This window comes from Rana temporaria, chromosome 7, assembly GCF_905171775.1.
Source record: "Rana temporaria chromosome 7, aRanTem1.1, whole genome shotgun sequence".
Classification (NCBI taxonomy): domain Eukaryota; kingdom Metazoa; phylum Chordata; class Amphibia; order Anura; family Ranidae; genus Rana; species Rana temporaria.
In genome coordinates, this window is record NC_053495.1 from 182007128 (window position 1) to 182027487 (window position 20360).

General features: G+C 44.2%; 1 protein-coding gene across 3 annotated transcripts in view; it reads right to left on the bottom strand.

Moving 5' to 3' along the window:
• PRKACB (protein kinase cAMP-activated catalytic subunit beta) overlaps positions 1–20360 on the bottom strand; it is a 123882-nt gene that overhangs the window by 41916 nt on the left and 61606 nt on the right. For all 3 annotated transcript variants that reach the window (XM_040360590.1, XM_040360593.1, XM_040360591.1), the window contains exon 2: positions 2241–2302. In XM_040360590.1, the coding sequence (XP_040216524.1) occupies positions 2241–2302 (62 nt within the window). The remainder of the gene's footprint in view (positions 1–2240; positions 2303–20360) is intronic.

The following is a 20360-nucleotide window of genomic DNA, read 5'->3' on the forward strand; positions in this document are numbered from 1 at the left end:
CACTGTCACTGCTCTGCTTGTTCCTCTGAAATAATACCGCAAACCTGTACTTTGTCAAAAGAGCAACAAATCCACTTTGCCGCCTTCCTTCTGCTACCTCACACTCCGTCTTCTGGCCACAAGGAATGAGGAAATTAACCCCTGTGTGACTTGTGTGTCAGTCTGAGAATACACAGGTCCAAGGACTATCTCGTGAACCCCACATGACAGCACTGGGTCATTCACCACCGTCCCCTGAAAGGAAAGTGGGGGGTGGAGGAGACGCATTGCTCCTCCATCCTAAATAATGTGGGTATTTTTTTTTTCTCTTGCCTGCTAAACAAAGGTTGATGAAGGAAAGACGAGTATGTGCAGCCTTGAAGAGCGGCATTTAAAGCTGAACAGGAAAAACAGCTAAATACACAGATGGGGAAAAAAAAACCAACATAAAAATGCACCGTCTTACCTGCCAGAGGATTTGTATTCCTGTCCATCTAGTGCCAAGATGTACACAGCACAGCCTTGTCAGGCAGGGAAGATGACCAGATTCTCTCGGCTGAAGTTAAAATAATCTTCAGCCTTTGGTGAAGTTAAATAACTTTGTTTAGATCAAGCTGGTCCAAACAATTTTATTCACTAACCCATGCAGCATCTCTCAGTTCTGTAGGACCTGTATGTAGCCTACTGTGTTCCAGTAGTGGGACACAAACTTCCTGTCCCACTGCCAGAACAAAACAGAGTTGGGCTTAGCGCTACACAGCCATTCATAGGAAGCTTTGTAATCTCTGAATAAAGACAAAGCTTCCTCTGACTGGCTGAGACGACATTTGTGACGCCATCTTCTCTCCTCTTTGCCTTAGCCACTCAGAGGAAGCTTTGTCTTCATTCAGAGAATACAAAATACGGCATTGCCTTAGACCTAGTTCACACTGGCACGATAAGCAGGCATGCGAGTGGGATTTTTTAACGCCCCTCAAACGCCTATGCAGTTGATAATATGAACAGGGCACAGTGTTCACATTATCAAAAATATGAAGTGTTCGCATGTCAAGTTTGAGAATGGGTTCAAACTGATGCGAATTTACAGCGTTTAGGAACAGATTCTCAGGTCATGTAAAAAGCTTTGCTTTCCATAGCTTTGGTTCACATCTATGCGTTGCGAATTTGGCACAAGAAAAAAAAAGAAATAAAGAAGGGGGTCCTGTGCGTGTTGAGTGCGATGCAAATTCCTATGGTGCAGTGCGACTTTTATCTTCAAAGGCTTCAATTGAACTTGCAGTAAACTTGAAACACACAGTTCACATCTCTGCGAATTGTTCACTGTCTGCCTCCTAAAATTTGCAGTAAAAAAAAAAAAAAAAAAAAAAAAAAAATCACACCTGTCCGCCTCAAAAACGCAAGGCAACGGGACAAAAGAAAGAAAAAAATGGATCTAATTTGCAGTAGTGTGAACCTAGGCTGAAAGATTTGAAGCATGTCAACTAATTCCATTCAAGACTTCAATAACGATCCGCAACTGCGCAGGCAAATGCGATTACGCCACGTTAGTACATTAGGAGTTAATAAAAGGCATTTGTGGTACGGTTTTAACGTGCCAAAAACTCATGTCAACTAAACTGCAAACGTGCATTGGGTGTTTGGGGGAGCATTTTTAACGCTCATTAAATGCTGATCAAACGCACCTATTAACGTGCATTCATGCTATAGGCACTTTTGATAAGCGTCAGTATTTTGAGCAAGTGTAAACAAGCCCTTAGTGAAACAAATGGTTAGTATGGACTTGCTTGGTCCAAACCACTTAAACTTCTCTAAAAGCTGAAGAATCAGGCCCAAGTAACACTTACAGGTCTTGTCCCTCTCCCAGCCTGTGACTGGACAGTGAAAGGAGAAGCAGCACATGGATGAACTCACCGCCATCATTTTTCTCTCCCCTACTACCAGCACCGTAGACATCACAACTGACTGGCTCTTTTTACAGCTTCTCCATCTTCCAGTATGAGCTCTGCAGCCCAGGGATTGCAAGGGGCTGAAACCAACTCCAAATGTAAGTACTTACACTGCGTCTTTTATATCTGCCTGGAGTTTCAAACAAACTTTCAAGCTTCAAGCCAAGAGAATTCTGGAGAGCTCAGCGAGTTGTGAGGACTGGGCAATGTTTTTTATTATTTTTAATGGTAAAGTGGATGGAAAGTTGTGACTTTATATTGTTGCCATCATTGGCTCTAAGCATCTAAAATTCATGCAAAATCAGAAATGCTCACCTGGGGCGGACTTTCCCATTTTCGTAAAAAGTCTTCTTTGGCTTTGGCTAGAAACTCTTTCACTAAAAAAAAAAAAAGAAAAAAAATGCATTAGACATTGCCTTGCTCTGAAATACAAAAATATTTAAAAGAACCATATGTTGAACATAGAAAATCAAATTTTGCTTATACTGCCATCATAAAAAGGGTAAAATCTGACTGAATGCCACAAGTCTTCCTTCAGGCACATTTGTACATGTATGCAGGCTTAGCTACATTCTTATTTGTTACATATTAGGAAGATAAGACAGGATGATAACTTTTAGCCCCAGTTCTCACTATTGCAATGCGGGAACCAGTGCGATTCCAGTGCCGGTTCCTGCATCGCATCTCCCTCGCAGGCAGTCAGTCGACCCTGCCTTCTGCGAACTGCTGCGGGCGTCAATACAAAGTTAATGGACACCCCCAGATTGAATCGCAGTGCGAACTGTGAAGAAGATCAGATTCCAGTGCGGGAAAAAAAGGTTCCTGCTGTTTTTTTTGCAAATCCAATGCGAGTTCAGCCATACAACTGTATGGCTAAATTCACATTGCACAGACATCGCATGTGATCGGCACAGCAATGTGTTGCAAATCGCATGTAAGGTCTGTGTTCACAATAGCGTGAACCCAGGCTGAAGGGCCAGTTCAAACCACATGCAGTCCAGTTTCTCCATCAAACACACATGGACAATAAGTTGCATGGTTTTAAATGGCATAGTTCAGTGTGGTCAGTTCAAGTGCGTTCCAGTAAAAAAATTAGAACATGCTGCATTTTTTTTCTGCACTGGACTGTACTGGAACATGGTAAAAAGGTATCAAACGCACCAGAAGGCACACGTTCAGGGCCAATTTACACCATAGAACTGCAGTCTGGATGCGTTTCAGATGCTTTTCTGAACGCGCATTTTTGATGCAGTCCAGTGCATTTTTTCTCCCTAATATTTTATAAGCAATGGGGTAGATTCAGTAACATTTGCGCATTTTTTACGTAGGCGCAGGGCACCGTTTTTGCCCTGCCCTCCTGCAAATTTCAAATTTCGCGGGGACGGGTATACTTTAGCATTGGCTGCCCCTGCTATAGAAGGGGCAGCCTTACGCAAAAAAAAAACGCGTACGCAAATGACGTAAACTGCGTACGCAGGGCTCGCGTAGGGTAGTGAATCGGCGTTAGTATGCAATTTGCATACTATACGCTGACCACTACCGGAACGCCACATAGCGGCCTGCGCAAGAATGCAGCCTAAGATATGAGGGCATAAGAGCCTTATGCCACGCATATCTTAGGCTGCAGTCGGTGTAACAAGCTCTCTGAATCAGGAGAAGTCGTTACGCCGGGGCAAGTAAGCAATTGCGCTGCGTAACTATGGTTACGCAGGCGCAATTGCTCTTTGAATCTGGGCCAGTGACAGCAATTTTTTTTTTTTACTTTTTGGAATAAAGGTTTACATAAAATGTAAACACCCCTGTCAGTGTTCAACAGTTTGTCTCATCCCTGTCGACACATTCTTCTGGAGAGCTTGTGCTTCTGAAAAACAATAGACCAAGGTTTCATACACACTAGCTTAAAAAAAAAATGCAGCAGCTTTTGAGCATTTTTTCCCCCCTGCAAACAGTTAGGGATGGCATGAGACCAACTACAACTTCTTGTGCCGTCAGTTGGATACCCAGATCTCATGTGCAAATGTTGTACAGTACAAACCTACATTTACAGCCAACACACCAGCCTTGATGAAGGGGGTGTTCCGAGTGCCTGAAATGTGTTGGTTTCTCGAATAGTTTTTTTTTTTTTTCAAAAGAAAACGATTCTTACTGGACTAAATGAAGCGTTGTGGCAGTCCCATCCTTCTAACGCTCTATTGGGCCACTTGGGGATACCCTGGTTGAGAGACAATGCCTTTAAAATTGAAAGGTGGCAACAGATGGTTCCAATCTCAGCTGGTTCAGCAGGAACAGGCCGCAAATAAAACCATGTATGGCAGGCTGGTTGCACCCGAGTTGAGTGATCGATCAACTTGGTACAATCAGAATGTAGGCCTTTAATAAGATTATTGCCAGCGGTTGCCATGATTGCAGGAAAGAAGAAATTGCGCTGTCTATGGCCAGCTTTAGTTTGTTAATCCCCAATTTCTATAAATTTGGAGATCCACCAACACATACCTACTACTGAGCTTTCTAGTTCTGTACCTTCAGAACTGGGTGAAGGTCATTCATGTTTGTGAAACTTGAGATCCTGCTAGTCAGGTCTGTAATAACAAAATCATTAGTAAAGAAGCTACCTGAAAACCTGGCCTACCAAACCCAGTCATCACCTACGGCTCGAAAAATAATTAATATACATTATATGCGATACTTCTCTTTACTAATGGGAAAAACAACATTCAGCATGGAATTTTTTAGTCCTTTGTATCTATGGAAAATCTAAAGTCAGTAAAGTAAGGGGGAGGCCATAGATTAGGGTGACCGGACATCCCCAGCTTCTGGGGACAGTCCCCGGATTGAGGACACTGTCCCTGGACCAAGTCTGTCCCATTTAGATGCGAAAGGAACAAACAAGAAGTGGGCACTAGAGACGTGGCCGAAACATATCAGGCAAAAATTGTGTTTTTTGGCACTTTGCCAATAGAGAAAGATGCCAATAGCGTCGCAAGAAACGCGTGCGATTCCAACACAATTTTCTGTACTTTTTTTGCGTTTTTCCATAGGCCATCAAAAATGTTAACACTGATGGGTTGTTGCTTTCTCAATGCATTTCAACAAGGAGGTGTGTTTTTTTAACCAACTTAAAATTTGGCAAGCAGAACTAACATCACAGCGCAAAGCGCAATGGACCAGTGTGAAGACATACCGTATTTATCAGCGTATAACACGCGCCGGCATATAACACGCATCCCAATTTAAGAGGAAAATTTCAGGAAAAAATTAGTTTTTTTTCAAATAAACCACTTTGAAGCAAAATAATGGTCAGTGCCAATCAATGCAGCCTGATGCCCATCGGCAGCCTCAATGCAGCCTGATGCCCATCGGCAGCCTCTGTGCCTATCTGCAGCCTGATCTGCCCCCATCTAATGCAGCCTGATGCCTATCTGCAGCCTTACCATCTCATGCAGTGCAGAAAATCAGGAGGGGGACGAGCGCCGCCGAAATCACCGGGCTGTCATCTTCTGTTTACAGTACTCGGCTCTCCGTCGGCAGTCACATTCACAGTCCTGCCTCCGCCATTAGACCAGCTATTGTGATTGACAGAACACTGGTCTAATGTCAGTGGCAGAGGTGGGACGTGTGTGTGTGATGTCAGAGCCAAGTAAACAGGACATGACAGCTTGGTGATTCCAGCGGCGCTAGACCCCCTCCTTCTCCGAGGTACGCTATCAGCGTACAACACGCACCCGTGATTTCCCCCCCCCCCCATTTTCAGGAAGAAAAAGTGCGTGCGCCAATAAATACGGTACATAGCATTTTTGCTATAATGGCCAACAAATTTTAATTCATGATATTAAAAAGTCAAATATAGTACAAAAAAAAAAAAAAGTGGATATTTAAATTTTTTTTTTTTTTTTTTTTAATAACTGTCATTTTCAGTTTCGCTACCAAAATTTCCATTCTGTGCACCTTTTTTGGACACACAAAGCCACTCCGGCCAGGTTATGCCGACAGATAACGATCATCTCAAACATGGAGATTCAGCAACACATCTGCTCAGACATCTTGGGAGATGGAAGCTCCATGTTATCTTGCTTCACACACACATCACATTCAGCCTCATATCAAGAGCTCCCACACAAGCACAGCCCTGTATAAATTATTAACCGACACTTGCAGCTCTTCATACAGTAAAAGCTTTTTTCTTTTTAAGTCAGTCGAAGACAAAAGAAAGCAGCAATTTTCCACACACAACGCAGAGAGAAAAAGGTACAGGAAACCCTTCAGTGGTGAAATGAAGATATGGTCATGTGAAAAATACTGAGTCGTTCTGATCGTTGCAGATTGTACACAGGCTTTGCAGAGGACCTGTTGCTGTCTAAAAAAATAAATAAAAAAATAAAACAAGTATACTGTAGAACGAGGTTCAAAATTGATGAAAGGGAACCTTTTTAGAATGTGATCCATCAGGTTAATTAAGGCTACTTTCCCACTGGGGCCACCCGAGCGTTCAAGCTAAACCGCCGCTCTTCAGCCACTAGCGAGGCACTTATAACCCCTGCTAGTGGCCGGGTTGCGGCGCTTCCAACGTGTTTTTCAATGGGCAGGACATTCCCAAAATAGTCATTATCACAGCTACTTCTTTCCAAAGAAACCTCTGATCACCTTTTGTATGCTTTTTTTTTTTTTAAACCATTCGTGGGGTCAAATTGATGAAATAATAAACTAACAGTGTATATGGTTTTATGTTAAGAAAATTACATATATTCAAAAATCGAATGTTAAAGGAGTTGTAAATAATAAAAAAAAAAATGTATGCTGGAATTACCGTTTACAGGGTATATAGACATAATAGTTAACGGATTTCTTTTAAAAATGATAAAAAATAGATAAAAATCAATCATATAATGTACCTGCAGTTTCTAGTTTCGTTTTTGCATGTTGTTTCCTGCATCTCTGCTGTACAGAGCCACAGAGCCAATACAGGGCAGTGATGGTTTGGAAAACGAAACTGATTGGTGCTGAGGGGTTTTAGACACACAGTAATCACACCTCCTTGAGAGAAAGCTCCCAGTACTGTGGTTATCAGGAAACAGACAACCAGGAAGTGTGGAGATCAGAGAAGAATTACAGCAACATCAAAGCAAAAATGAACAATGAGGACATGAAAACAGCACTGCATTAAGGAAAAGAAAGCTAAGATTAAAAAAAAAAAAAAATTCCTTTACAAACCCTTTAAAAAAGTACCTCATACTCGAGTATAAGCTGAGTTTTTCAGCACATTTTTTGTGTGCTGAAAATGCCCCCTCGGCTTATACTCGAGTCACCTTTTTGCGCCCGAACTCCCGGACTTTGGGGACCTGGTACCAGCCGGCCGAAGGTTCCCAAACTTGGCACACATGTAGCCCCCCTCTTCCTCTACAAATGTGCAATGAAAAATTTGTTGTTCGGGGGAACGGCTGGGGAGCAACGATATTTCAAAGCCGGGCATCCCTTCCGTAGACTCCTATGTTAAACGTCAGTCTAGTCATGGGCACAGTGAGGCATACACATGGACACCCTAGGCTTATAGTCGAGTCGATACGTTTTCCCCCATTTTTTTGTGGTAAAATTTAGGTGCCTCAGCTTATATTCAGGTCGGCCTATACTCGAGTATATACGGGAATTGAAATTTAGACATATTTTCAAACTACCTTTGTCAAGCCATTGAATGTACTGAGAATTTTTAGAACTACTGTATTTTCCGGTGAAGACCTTTTACACCGGAATTACACAGCCAAAAACCGGGGGTCGTCTTATACGGCGGGTGAAGCAGCTGCTCGATATCAGCCCGCCGGGTGCTCTGTAAGGCTGTATGTGATCTGTATTCTGCGCCGCTCAGCCAATCCCGATGCACTCTGTTGATGACAGAGCATGCAAGGCCCGCTCAGATAGGAGTAATAACCTCTGCCAATCCGAGCAGGCTTAGCATGCTCTGTCATCAACACAGTGCATCGGGATTGGCTGAGCGGTGCATATACAGACTACATACAGCCTTACAAAGCACCCGTCGGCGGCCTCTTTGTTTTAAAAGGCATTACTACCGCACAAGGGGGTCGTCTAATACGGTGAGTAGACCACAAAACCACCATTTTCAGCAGAATATTAGGGGGTCGTCTTATATGCCGACAAATACGGTAACAATTTGTATTAATATTTATGCAGACAACTGTTCAAAAAGTATATTGTATGGACAGCCAATACGTTCACCCTTCGTAACAGGTTACATCCGTATTTAGGGTGAAACATGTTACCAAAGAGCACCTGCCTGCGCCCCTATGATCCCCCACTGTGATAGCAGGTGAGGGATGTTCGCATGTAAAAAAAAAAAAATGTTTGCCAGAAAAGTTAATTGGCACCGCCAAACAAGGCCCTAGAGCAGGGATATGCAATTACCAGACCTCCAGCTGTTGCATTACTACAATTCCCATGAGGCATAGCAAGACTGACAGCCACATGCATGACACCCAGACTTAGAGGCATGATGGGACTTGTAGTTTTGCAACAGCTGGAGGTCCGCTGTTGCAAAACTACGGGGGGGCATGTTAGATGCACTAGCAGATTTAGATACACTAAAAAATTGGAAGCCAAACTCCAGCTCAAATTTTTTTTAAAGGATAAATTCCCCTTTTCAGAAAAATAAATAAATGCACACTTTTGTTGCAGGTAAAAAAAAAACGTGCATTTCTTCTTGCTGCAGGAGCCTGTAAAGCATTGCACCAGCGATCAGCAGATCATTGATGCCATGCAGGTCTCCTGCAGACCTGTCAGTGTGTGGGCTTGCTCGTACCTCGTACAAAGGAAGCCGATACATGCTGACAGGAAGAATAAACGAACGACCACAACGCTTACAGCACCTTGGTAGTTTATTGAAAACTACAAGCCGACAGCCACAAAGGCTGGGATCTTGTAATTTTCCCATTCACAGAGTGCTGTGAATGAGTGACGCGGCCACTTAAAAAAAAAATAAAAACAAATTGACAGCTAGCAGTTGAAAAAGATCCCCAGCTTGCTGGCACAGCAAGAGATCAGGGAGATGAGGGGGCCGGTGCATTCATAACATGTTATGAAAGGTGAACTTATTCTTTAAGCAGTTATAGCAACAGGTTTGTTCCTTTCGGGATAAAGCTTCAACATAAAAGTCGATCATTGTAAACACCCGTCAGTGGTAAGAGCTGGTTCACACTGGGGCGACTCAGCCGCATGACGAGTCGCGTCCCATTCAATGCAATGGAAGCGTTCTAATAGGAGCGACGCAAGTTGCTCAGACTTAGAAAAAGGTTCTTGCACGACTTTGGGGGCGGCTCGGGGCGACCTGCATTGACTTCTATACAGAAGTTGTTTTGCAGGTCGCCTCTGAAGTCGTGCCGCGGAAGTGTGAACCGGCTCTTAGTCTCAAATCTCTAACTGCTGTATCTGCAAGACAACCAGTTCTGTTGACAAACAAAACAAACAAACAGTCTTACTGGCCAGATCACCAGGTGAAAAAAAAACAAAAAAAAACCTAAGAAAACAAATGCAGCCAATACATCTACGAATTGGTAAGCTGCAATATAATAAATGTGAATTTGAATCCTCTCCATTCTCATATCTGACGTCAGGAAATTCACTAAGAGATGAAGATGTGCGTCATATAGGAAAGCGGCTTTATGCCTCGTAAACACAATCCGAATATCGTACAACTTTTCGCTTAATAGTCGCAAGTAAAGTTATTAAAGTCACGAAAATTCTCATACAAAAAATAAATAAAAAATAAAAATCGGAAGTGAAGTCATGTGTTGTATTTGTATTGCAACTATACTGACTAAACAAAAATCTTACGAGGAAAATTTTCGTGCTTGTCCGATCTAATAATAGCAGATGAACTGTCGTGATCGGCTCTCGAAAGTGTACACACACACACACACACACACACACACACACACACAAACGTACAATTCTTCCTCAGATGATCGTTTTCGTCCAATATTCGAATCGTGTGTACAGGGCCATAAGGCTCCATGCACACTGGAGCTGTTAAACGGTTTATTGGAGTTTGGGCGTTTGGATGTTAATATAACGTTATAAAAATGCCAATAGCTTTGCAGTGAGTTTTTCAACCTTTTTCCAATAACATTTTTAGCGTTCATTATCGTTTTTACACGTTGTCGTGTAGCGTTTTTTTCCCCAAGATTTTTTCTCCCCCCAACGGATCAAAAACTTTAAAAAACACTGGAGAGTGAAATTTGAGCAATTATCTGCGTTTATCTACGTTATAGCGTAAAAACGTCTCTCCGAACCCACTCATTTTTTTTTTTACTGCTCAAACTTCACTGCCCAAAACTGCTGATAACAGCCTATATGTGTGCATGGACACATAGGATAACATGGAGAGTTTAAAAGGGTTTTCCACTTTTTTTTAAGTTTATTAAAAGTCAGCAGCTACAAAAAGTGTAGCTGCTGGCTTTTAATAAACTGACACTTACCTGCTCCACGGCTCCAGCGACGCGCCGGCCGGGGCTCCGCTCCTCGCCCCCCAACGCCGGCCGGCGTCTTCATTCTTAGTGTGGGCACCCAGCAGTGACAGCTTTCGGCTTCACGGCCAGGCACCCACTGCGCATGCGCGAGCGGCAGTGCGGGGCTGTGAAAGGGCGATTAAGCTAATCGCCTTTCCAGCCCCTTGGCGGAAGGAGGACAGGAAGTCCCCTTCTCCTGAAGCCCCCACTCCCCCCCCAAAAAAATTACATGCCAAATGTGGCATGTAAGGGGGAGAGGAGTGGGTTAAGCGGAGGTCCAAAAAAAAACGTCCAGTGTGCATGAGGCCCAAAAGCCCATAAACTCCACTCTATGTTAGCCTATGTGTACATGGACGTTTTTCAGCTTTAATGAGCAGTAGAGTTTATGGGTTTTTTTCTGAACGCCCGAAAAATCGAATTCAAAGTGACGTTTTTTTTACCTTAAAAAATGCCATTAAATGCTCAAAAACACCAGCGTTTTTGATCCAATGAAAAAAAAAAAAAAAAGAGAAAAAAGAGACCACCCCACAAAAAAAAAAAAAAAAAAAAAAACACACGTTAAAAATCGTTGAAAGACTCCCTGCAAAGCTACTGGCGTTTTTAGAACATCATTTTAGCGTCCAATGCGCATGGAGCCTTAAGTGACCACCACTGGCCAGAAAGCGATAGCTCTCCGAACAGCATTAGAAAGTTCCACATCCTTCCAACAGATTTTGATCTTTCAGAAAGGAAAGAGGTTCTAGAAAATGAGTTTGGCTACAAATCGTCCGCTTCCATCCACTGTATATAGTCAGAAGGTAAGTCAGATGTTGGAGACCATTTTACAGAAGGCAACACTTCCAACACGGACACTCCTTTAACATTCCATGCGGTTAGCACTCTTGCTTTGCATTGCTGAAGCACAAGATTCAGTTGTCACTAGAGACCTCATCTAATGGAATTTTTATGTTCTCTCCCAAATGGACCGAGCATGCGTCTACAACTGTGGAGGGACATTAGGTTGCTTGCAAAAGGCAGATATACACGGTCTTGTAATCTGCAAAGCACAGGGAAAATTATTGCTATTTAAAAGGAATAAAAATAAAAAAGCTAAAAAGCACAGGAGGGGCTTCAAGGCAGATTTTAAAGGGTAACTCCACTTTCATGAAATAAATAAAAATAATAGCATATACCAGGGATTAAAATGTAAAGTCCTGAGCTAGTAGCCAGGGTTACCCGTCACCAGTTGCCCCTCACAACCCCTGCCCCCATAAATTATCTCGTGAAATGACACTTAGGCTTGATTTCCACTGGCGTTTTTACAGCCACTGTTGTTAGGCTTTTTTACAGCTTAAAAACGCCTGTCCATGTTTATTTTGTAAAGAAAAAAAAAAAAAAAAAAAAATTTTTTTGTGAGCTGCAGCTTTAAAAATGCCGCGGTCGCGTTTTTGAGCGTTTCTGCGCGTTTTTGAGCGTTTAACGTCTGGCGTTTTTACAGCTCTACTCTGGAGCTTCAGAACGTCTATGCCACTTGCAGCTCAAAAACGCCTATGTGGGAATGAAGCCATAGAATAACATGGACAGGCGTTTTTAAGCTGTAAAAAACGCTCAGAAACGTGGCTGTAAAAACGCCAGTGGAAATGAGGCCTTAAAGTTGTTAAATGTTTTATGCAGAATTAAGTTACAAAAATAATCATCAGTGCAGCCTCACCTGTGTCCATCAATGCAGCCTCACCTGTGCCCACCATTGCAGCCACGGTGCCTGGGCAGAGGAATGCATGACTGGTAGAAGAGGAGAGCCCTAGGATCACAGAGCAGGATAGCATGGCGTTACAGCTTACAATTGTCTCCTCTCGACACATTCCCGCCTCCTCCTGACCCCATGCCCGAGATAGAACACATCCCAGCATTGGACCAGCGTTCTGTCTATAACAGGCGCAGGTCAGGAGGAGGCGGGGCTGTTTTGAGCAGAGCGGAGACAATTGTAATGCAAGCTGTAACAGCGGGCTTCCCTGCTCTGTGATCCCGCTGCTCTCCTCTTCCTCCATGCTTCCCCACCCGGGGCGATCGCTGGGAGAATGGCTGCCGATCAACCCCGCATGCTGGCGGTGCTCACCCCTCCCCCCGCTAGCAAGCCCATTTTTCACTTGGAAAATGTGAGGGCTTGTCGCAAACTGTATTTGCGCAGCGGTCTTAAAAGCACAATTTTTGGGAGGGAAATAAAATACACTTTTTTGGAATCCACCGCTGAGACCACTTATCTGAAAGCCAGCTGCCCGTTGTTTTTTTAAACATTGGGGGTTTTGGCAGCTAGCTACCGACATAACGGTATTTAGCGTCAAAGCACTGACGTATAACACCGATAGCTGGTCTTTAAAGGGTTACTAAGAGGAAAAAAAAAATGTTCTTTAAAACAACATGTTATACTTGCCTACCTGTGCAGCTCGTTTTGCACAGAGTGGCCCCGATCCACGTCTTCTGGGGTCCCTCGGCAGCTGTCTCTGGTCCTCCCCGCAAGAACTCATCACATTCATGCGAGAGAGCTTGCATGGTGATAAGTCCTTGCAGGCGCGCTCCCGTGATACAGCGAGCTGCCACAGCCGCTCACTATATCACTCGGCCCCGCCCCTCGGAGCGCCGAAATCGCCACAGGAGCCAATGGCGCCGCTGCTGTGTCTCAGTCAATCAGGAGGGAGAGTCCCGAACGCTCAAGGGATTTTGTGGACATCACTGGACAGAGATGGGGCTCAGGTAAGTATTAGGGGGGTGCTGGGGAAGCTGCTACACACAAAAGGCTTTATCTTGATGCATGGAATGCATTAAAGCGGGGCTTCACCCCAAAAAAAAATTTTTTAACAGTACATTCAGGCGAGTTATAATGACATTAGGCAGTTTTTTTTCAAATCCTTGCCGTACATACCGTTTTTTATATATATATATAAAAATGTTCATCGCGGCTTCCGGGTATAATCTGTGGGACTGGGCGTTCCCAATTGATTGACGTGCTTCCGACCGGCGCATACAGCACGTCACGAGTTGCCGAAAGAAGCCGAACGTCGGTGCGCAGGCGCCGTATAGAGCCGACTCGCAGTCCGGCTTCCTTCGGCAACTCGTAATGCGCTGTATGCGCCGGTCGGAAGCACGTCAATTAGAAACGCCCAGTGCCGCAGATTATACCCGGAAGCCGGGCAAGGATTTAAAAAAAGCCTAATGTCATTATCATAACTCGCTTGAATGTAATGTTAAAATTTTTTTTGGGGGTGAACCCCCGCTTTAAGAATAAAAACCTTCCGTCTTCACAACCCCTTTAATTCCGCCACCTCCCACCCAACATGGATGATCAGGGCAGACAAGCACGACTAGCAGTCAAGGGTTGTAAGAATGGAGCTTCATTTAATAGGCAAGCCAATATGTTTGCAGGATTTTTATAATCAGAGAAAGACATTTCTAAAACAACTCATTACACTAAAAGCTCATGCCATCGTCTGTCCAATCACACGATAAGCCATCTCTACGGCTTTAATCTTCTGGGCGCCTCTCCACTTTTACATAACAGAGTAGAGGAAGAAATATTTATTCTGGGGTTGATCTTTAACAAGAAAAAAAAAAAACCACAAACACCACAATACAAACAATACTGCATTAGCCCAATACAATACACAAAGTATAAAATAAGCAGCTTTTATTGCAATACACTCATTAGATCTGGAGCTGTCCCCTACAGCAATTCTTTCCTCCCGCTAGATATCATCAGTCTTCCAGGCTGAATAACAGTCAGTGTGATTAAACCCAGATCCTCCGAGCACAAGCAATCACATGGGACGGAAGAACTAATGTCACTTTTATCCGCACATGAACCAGATGGCTCCTTGTACTTCTTTCTCTCCCAGTCTGAGCTTTGCTGTACAGTGGAGTGCCAGGTCACAGTCGGGTAATAACAATGGATTGTACTTTTAGGCCTCATTCACACTGGACGTTTTTAAAATGCCTGTAGCATTGGCTGTAGAATGTGTATGGCAGCTTTTTTTTTTATATAGCAAAAGTATACTCACAACATTTTGACAAAATATGTGCACTTCTTAAAAAGGGGTTGTAAAGGTACAATTTTTTCCCCCCCTAAATGGCAGTCCTTCACTTACCTCATCCTTCCATTTCTCCCCCTGGAATGATATTCTTTTGTATATATTAGTTAAAGGGTCACTAAAGGAATTTTTTTTTTTAGCTAAATAGCTTCCTTTACCTTAATGCAGTACTGGTTTCATGTCCTTATTGTTCGTTTTTGCTTTGAAGTTGCTGTAATTCTGCCGTGATCTCCACACTTCCTGGTTGCCCGTTTCCTTATAACCACAGTACTGGGAGCTTTTCACTGTAGGTCTAAGCTGTCATTACTGTGTGTCTAAAACTTAACAGAACCAATCAGATTAATTTTAAAAACAAAACACTGCCCTGGATTTGTTTGTTTTTGTTCTGTGGGTCTCTCTAGTTCACAGGAACATGAAACCAGTTTCAAAGTGAAACTAACCTGCAGGCACATTATATGATTGATTTTTATTTATTTGTAATCATTTTTAAAAGGAATCAGTTAACTTTTATGTTTATACCCTGTAAACAGTCATTTCAGCAAAAAAATAAATATTTCCTTTAGTGACCCTGCACTTAAATTTGTAAAAATATTGTTTTCACATATGCAAGGAAGTGTGGGAAGTGCAGGCAGCTGCACTGATTTTATATAGCAACTCATAGCTTTTATAAGTATACTCCCACAAAAGCTTATGGCTTACACATGCTAACATCAGCGTTTATAAGCTTTTATCCGAGTTGGAGCCTTTTTACAGCTGAAAAACTCCTTTAAAACCCATCCGTTCCAGCCAGAAAAGGCCAGACAAAAAAACGCTGATAACAGCCTATGTGTGCATGGACATAGGATATAAGATGCTGGGGAGTTCACACGGGTGTATTATCAGGTATACCCTTGTGAGAGTCAGGTTTTCCCTACACAGGGATGCACAGGTGCTCTACATCCCAGTGCAGGCAGTACTATTCATTTCAATGGGGATGCAGTGGCTGCACATACACAGCTGCTGCTCCCAATTTAAACAACCGTGTGGGTTCACAATCCCAAAACGTACACCGTCTGCGTTTGGCACCGCAAACCTGCACGGCTGTCAAATTGGGAGCAGCAGTTATGTCCGTGCAGGTGCTGCGTCCCAACCCAAATGAATGGGACTGTCTGTTGAGGGATGTATGGAACACCTGCGCTTCCCAGTGTGGGCAAACACAGGCCTCACAAGGGTGCACAACTAAAGGGTACCTCAATGCACCAAGTAAAAAGTGACCGTCTTGGGAGAGGTATGAGGATCTGTCATGGCAGGTATGCTGCTGAAAATGAGAGATGCCTGGCCATGTTCAACTCTGGTAAGTTCCAGTCCCAGTGCTGGAACAAGCACGCTGAAAATAAATGTCAGAAAACTTTCTATACTTGTATATAGTGCAACCCTGTCTGAATCGCTGACTAGAACAAGTATTGAAGCCAGAGCATCAACATTTCAGCAAGGAAACTAGGAGAGATCAGCCATGGCAGACTCCAGCAGATCTTTACCCTCAGGAGAGACTTCCCTCCTCCTCTGTCAGAATAGGGCTCCCGATCAAACGCTCTCAGCCAATGGCGGTGAGCACTGACCAGGGTGTTCTGGTGAGGGGGCCATCCCCGATTCAAAACACAACAGCTCAGCAGGGGAGATCGCTGTACTAACGAACTTTGCATAGTTAGTACAGGTGCTCAGACCGGAGCGGACAGTATTTCCCCCCCCGTTTAACCCAGTGGGTTGAATGAAAAAAAAAAAAAAAACCTCAGTGTGTACCAGGCTTTAGGGATGAAGTATCATAGTTTACTACTGCTTTAAAGGGGTTGTAAACCCTCATGTATTTTCACATTAATGTATCCTATGTCCGTCACTGCCCCCCCCCCCCCCCCCGTTTTACTTACCTGGAATGTCTCACGGCGAGGACGAGCCATCTTTCTGCACAGGGTTCTCAGCTCTTCATTGGATAGATTGATAGCAGTGGGAGCCAATGGCTGCGCTGCTGTCAATCAAATCCAATGACGTGGTCGCCGAGAGGCGGGGCCGAGTCCTGCAAGCGGCAGCTATGGACACCGCTGGACTCGGGAGCGAGCCCGCAAGGTAACCCCCCCAGAAGAGCACTTCTAGTGGGTTATCTGATGCGGGGAGGAGCCGTGAGAGCCGCCGAGGGACCCCAGAAAACACTGCTCGGGGCCAAAAACGCACTGCACAGTAGCGGTAAGTATGTCATGTTTGTTATTTAAAAAATAAATAAAAAATACTTGAACCTTTAGTTTCACTTTATGTGACTTTGCCTAGACCAGTGATGGCCAACCTTGGCACCCCAGGTGTTTTGGAACTACATTTCCCATGATGCTCAACCAGAGTGCATGAGCATCATGGCAAACCATCACTGGACTAGACCGTTACAAAAGTAATTTGTTTGCTACAGACAGGAGGAAGCATATTCCAAGTCCCCCCCCCCCCCAGTGATCACAGAGACTGTACATAGTCACACTGTACAGATTCACAAGACTACAGAGAGGGATTGGTCAGACATTTGTGAACACAGCCAAGAACTGCACAGGCACCTGATATACATTACCAACGTCTCAGGCAGAATCTCAGTCCAGAAAGGAGAAACACTTACCCTGGGTAATGTCCTGGAACTTCATTTAGGCATCCATACACGATTCCTGCTAAACCCAACACATTTTAAGCTGGGTGACCCTGTAGGCTCCACTTGAAGTTGATGGAAAAAAAAAAAAATAAAAAAATCACCCGAGCAGGGTGGAAAATGATCGGCGTCCTATAATATGGAGTCAATGTTTGGGTAATCAGGAAGCTGCGGGTGCCTGCTGTCATAATGTAATAGCCAAGGAGATTCCTTCACCATTGCCATTTAGCATGGATGGAGGATTCAATGGATTCCTCTCATTCAGCCCTATATATAACACACACACACACACACTGTATTTATCGGCGTATATCGCGCACTATTTTCCCCTTAAAATAAGGGGAAAATCGTGGGTGCGCGATATACGCAGATAGCCGCTTCCCTCGCTCAGTTTGAAATCCTGCGCCGACATATACCGAGTGCAGTACACTCGGGTACATTCGGCCAGGCTCGGCTTCGCTCGTGCTCACGCATAAACGTCACAGAGCGCGAGCGACGCCGAGCCTGGCCGAATGTACTGCACTCGGTATATGTCGGTGGAGGCGTTCGAACTGAGTGCGGGAAGCGGGGACTCGACTTGAGGCGCACGCTGGAGAAGCCGGGAGGACACCAACGGGGCCGCAGACGGACGCCGGACCGGACGATGGACGCTGGGAAGACACCAAAACTGTAAGTAATGAAATCATATAACATTTTTTTTTACAGGAATTTCGGGGGCAACTTTAGGGCTGCGTGGTATACGCGGGAGCGTGTTATACCGCGATAAATACGGTAGCTAGCGCTCTAGAAAAAAAATCAATGAAGCCTTTACATCCCCCCCCCCACCCCCCAAATCACTATTAGGGGGAGACCACTGATCTTTGTGTTGGGTTTTTAATACCTGCAATCTGTTGTACAAATTATTAGCAAACATTTTCCTGATACTAGGTCCACCTTAGGGGGCTTCCAATAAAATAGGCAGTGGGGTGTTGTACGACTGAAGAGGGGGCCAATACACTGGACACAGGGCCTGATGTGAACCTTCCTGTGTGTTCCTAAAGCTGTGGGGGGGGATACGCGATTTGTGCATATAAATGAAGAAATTGGGGAAAACTGGCAAGACGGTGGAATATGGTGGCAATGTATGAAAAAAAACATTTGTTATGACCCCGATGCTTCAAGGCTACAGTGCTACCTGCAAAGCCTTTGTCTTGATCAGACAGATTCGCTCATTTTAAATGTTAATTTGCCAACAATATTGGCAAATGGCAACCCCCTTCCCCCTCACCTGAATGAAATCTATACAGGTATTAAACAGCAGAACGGAGAATTCCACTGGCTGGCAACCACATGTTTATGAATGCAGTTATTGTCCAACAGATTCCACGTCTACTTTCACAATGCGGAAGTACATCTGAATGTCAATGCGACCTATATTCTGCTTTAATACATCAGCTGTAAGGATGTTTTATAGGAACTTTCATATAACCCGTTTCCTCCAATAGCAAAAAAGTGGACGAGTTTTCTTAACCACTTGCCGCCCGCAATATACTGCATGTGAGTGGCGACTGTAGGCAAAACAATGTACCCGTACATCGCTGCCTACTTCCAGGTTAGATTGTGCGCAATTGGGAGCAAGCCCTGGACAATGTACATTCACAGCCGAGAGCTCTGTGCTGACATTAAACACAGAGCGCTGTACACAGGGAGAGATCTGTCAGTTTCTCATCCCTGCAAAGCAGGGATGAGAAACCAAGATAATTCGTAAAGAGCAGCACACATTACACGGAGCTAGGCACATATTGAACCACCTGATAACCCTAGATCAGGGATCTCCAAATTACGGCCCTCCAGCTGTTGCAGAACTACACATCACATGAGGCATTGTAAAATGGACATTCACAGACATGACAAAGCATGATGGGAATTGTCATTCCCCTTGAGTGTTAACCCTTTCTGAGCCAGTGTCAGTAGTACCATGACAGCGTAAATTTTTAGCACTAATCACCATTATTGGCACTGGTGAGGTCAGTGGCAGTTACTCAGTTCCCCTCAGCAACATTAGTAGTAATGGCAGCCATCAACTACTTGTAATGGGACTGCTATATTGGTGAGGGAAATTCGACATGGAGGAGTGGAAGAGGACTCCAATGGCAACCTGTGAAGCTCTGGTGAACTCCATGCCCAAGAGCAGTGGTTCTCAACCTGGGGGTCGGGACCCCCTCGGGGGTCGAATGATGATTTGGCAGGGGTCACGAATCCTGGGCTGTTCCAAAAGCCTGCACTGCTCTCCCAGCCTTTTTTGCCAACTCAGCCTCTTCGCAGGCGCCCATTAAGTTCATGGCATGGCTGGGGGGTGATGAGTGTGAAGTGGGAGGGGCTGGAGGAGACCCTATCTCCTGATTTCGCTTTAGGTGTCACTGCTACGAGACACCACAAAAGGGTTTTAATATTTTACAAGTGGAAGGAACTCAGGGAGCTCTAAACGTTAATGGGTTAGGGGCGCAAATTACTTGTCTTGTCTTGGGTGCTCACAACCCATGCTACGATTTTTTTTTTACTGTTAGGGGTCCCCACAACCTGGGAAATTTTATTAAGGGGTCACGGCACTAGGAAGGTTGAGAACCACTGCCCTAGAGGGTTAAGGCAGTGCTGGAAAATAATGGTGGCCACACAAAATATTGACACTTTGGGCCCAACTTGGACATTTTCACTTATTTTCACTTAGGGGTGAACTCACTTTTGTTGCCAGCAGTTTAGACATTAATGGCTGTGTGTTGAGTTATTTTGATGGGGACAGCAAATTGACACTGTTATACAAGCTGTACACTCACTACTTTACATTGTAGCAAAGTGTCATTTCTTCAGTGTTGTCACGCGAAAAATAAATAAAAAATTATATATATATATATATATATCAGCCAATGTGTCTATGCACACTATGGCCTTTTCATGCATATGCTCCAACAGGCAGAAATGTTTTTGAGAGGAGCTTGTGCCCCAAAGTGCTTAAAACAGCTCAAAGAATCTTGATAATCCGCAAAAACGTTTTTTTCCGGCTTTATGTGTTTTTTATATAGTGGTTAAGAGAATACTTTCTAGAAGGGTTTGTGGGGGGGGGGGAGGGGAAGACGGGGACACACAACACTTAGGGCCCTTTCATACGAGGACGATCCGCTCAGCAGGGGGTTCGCTCTGTTGATCTCCGCTGAGCCGGCGTATTACAGGT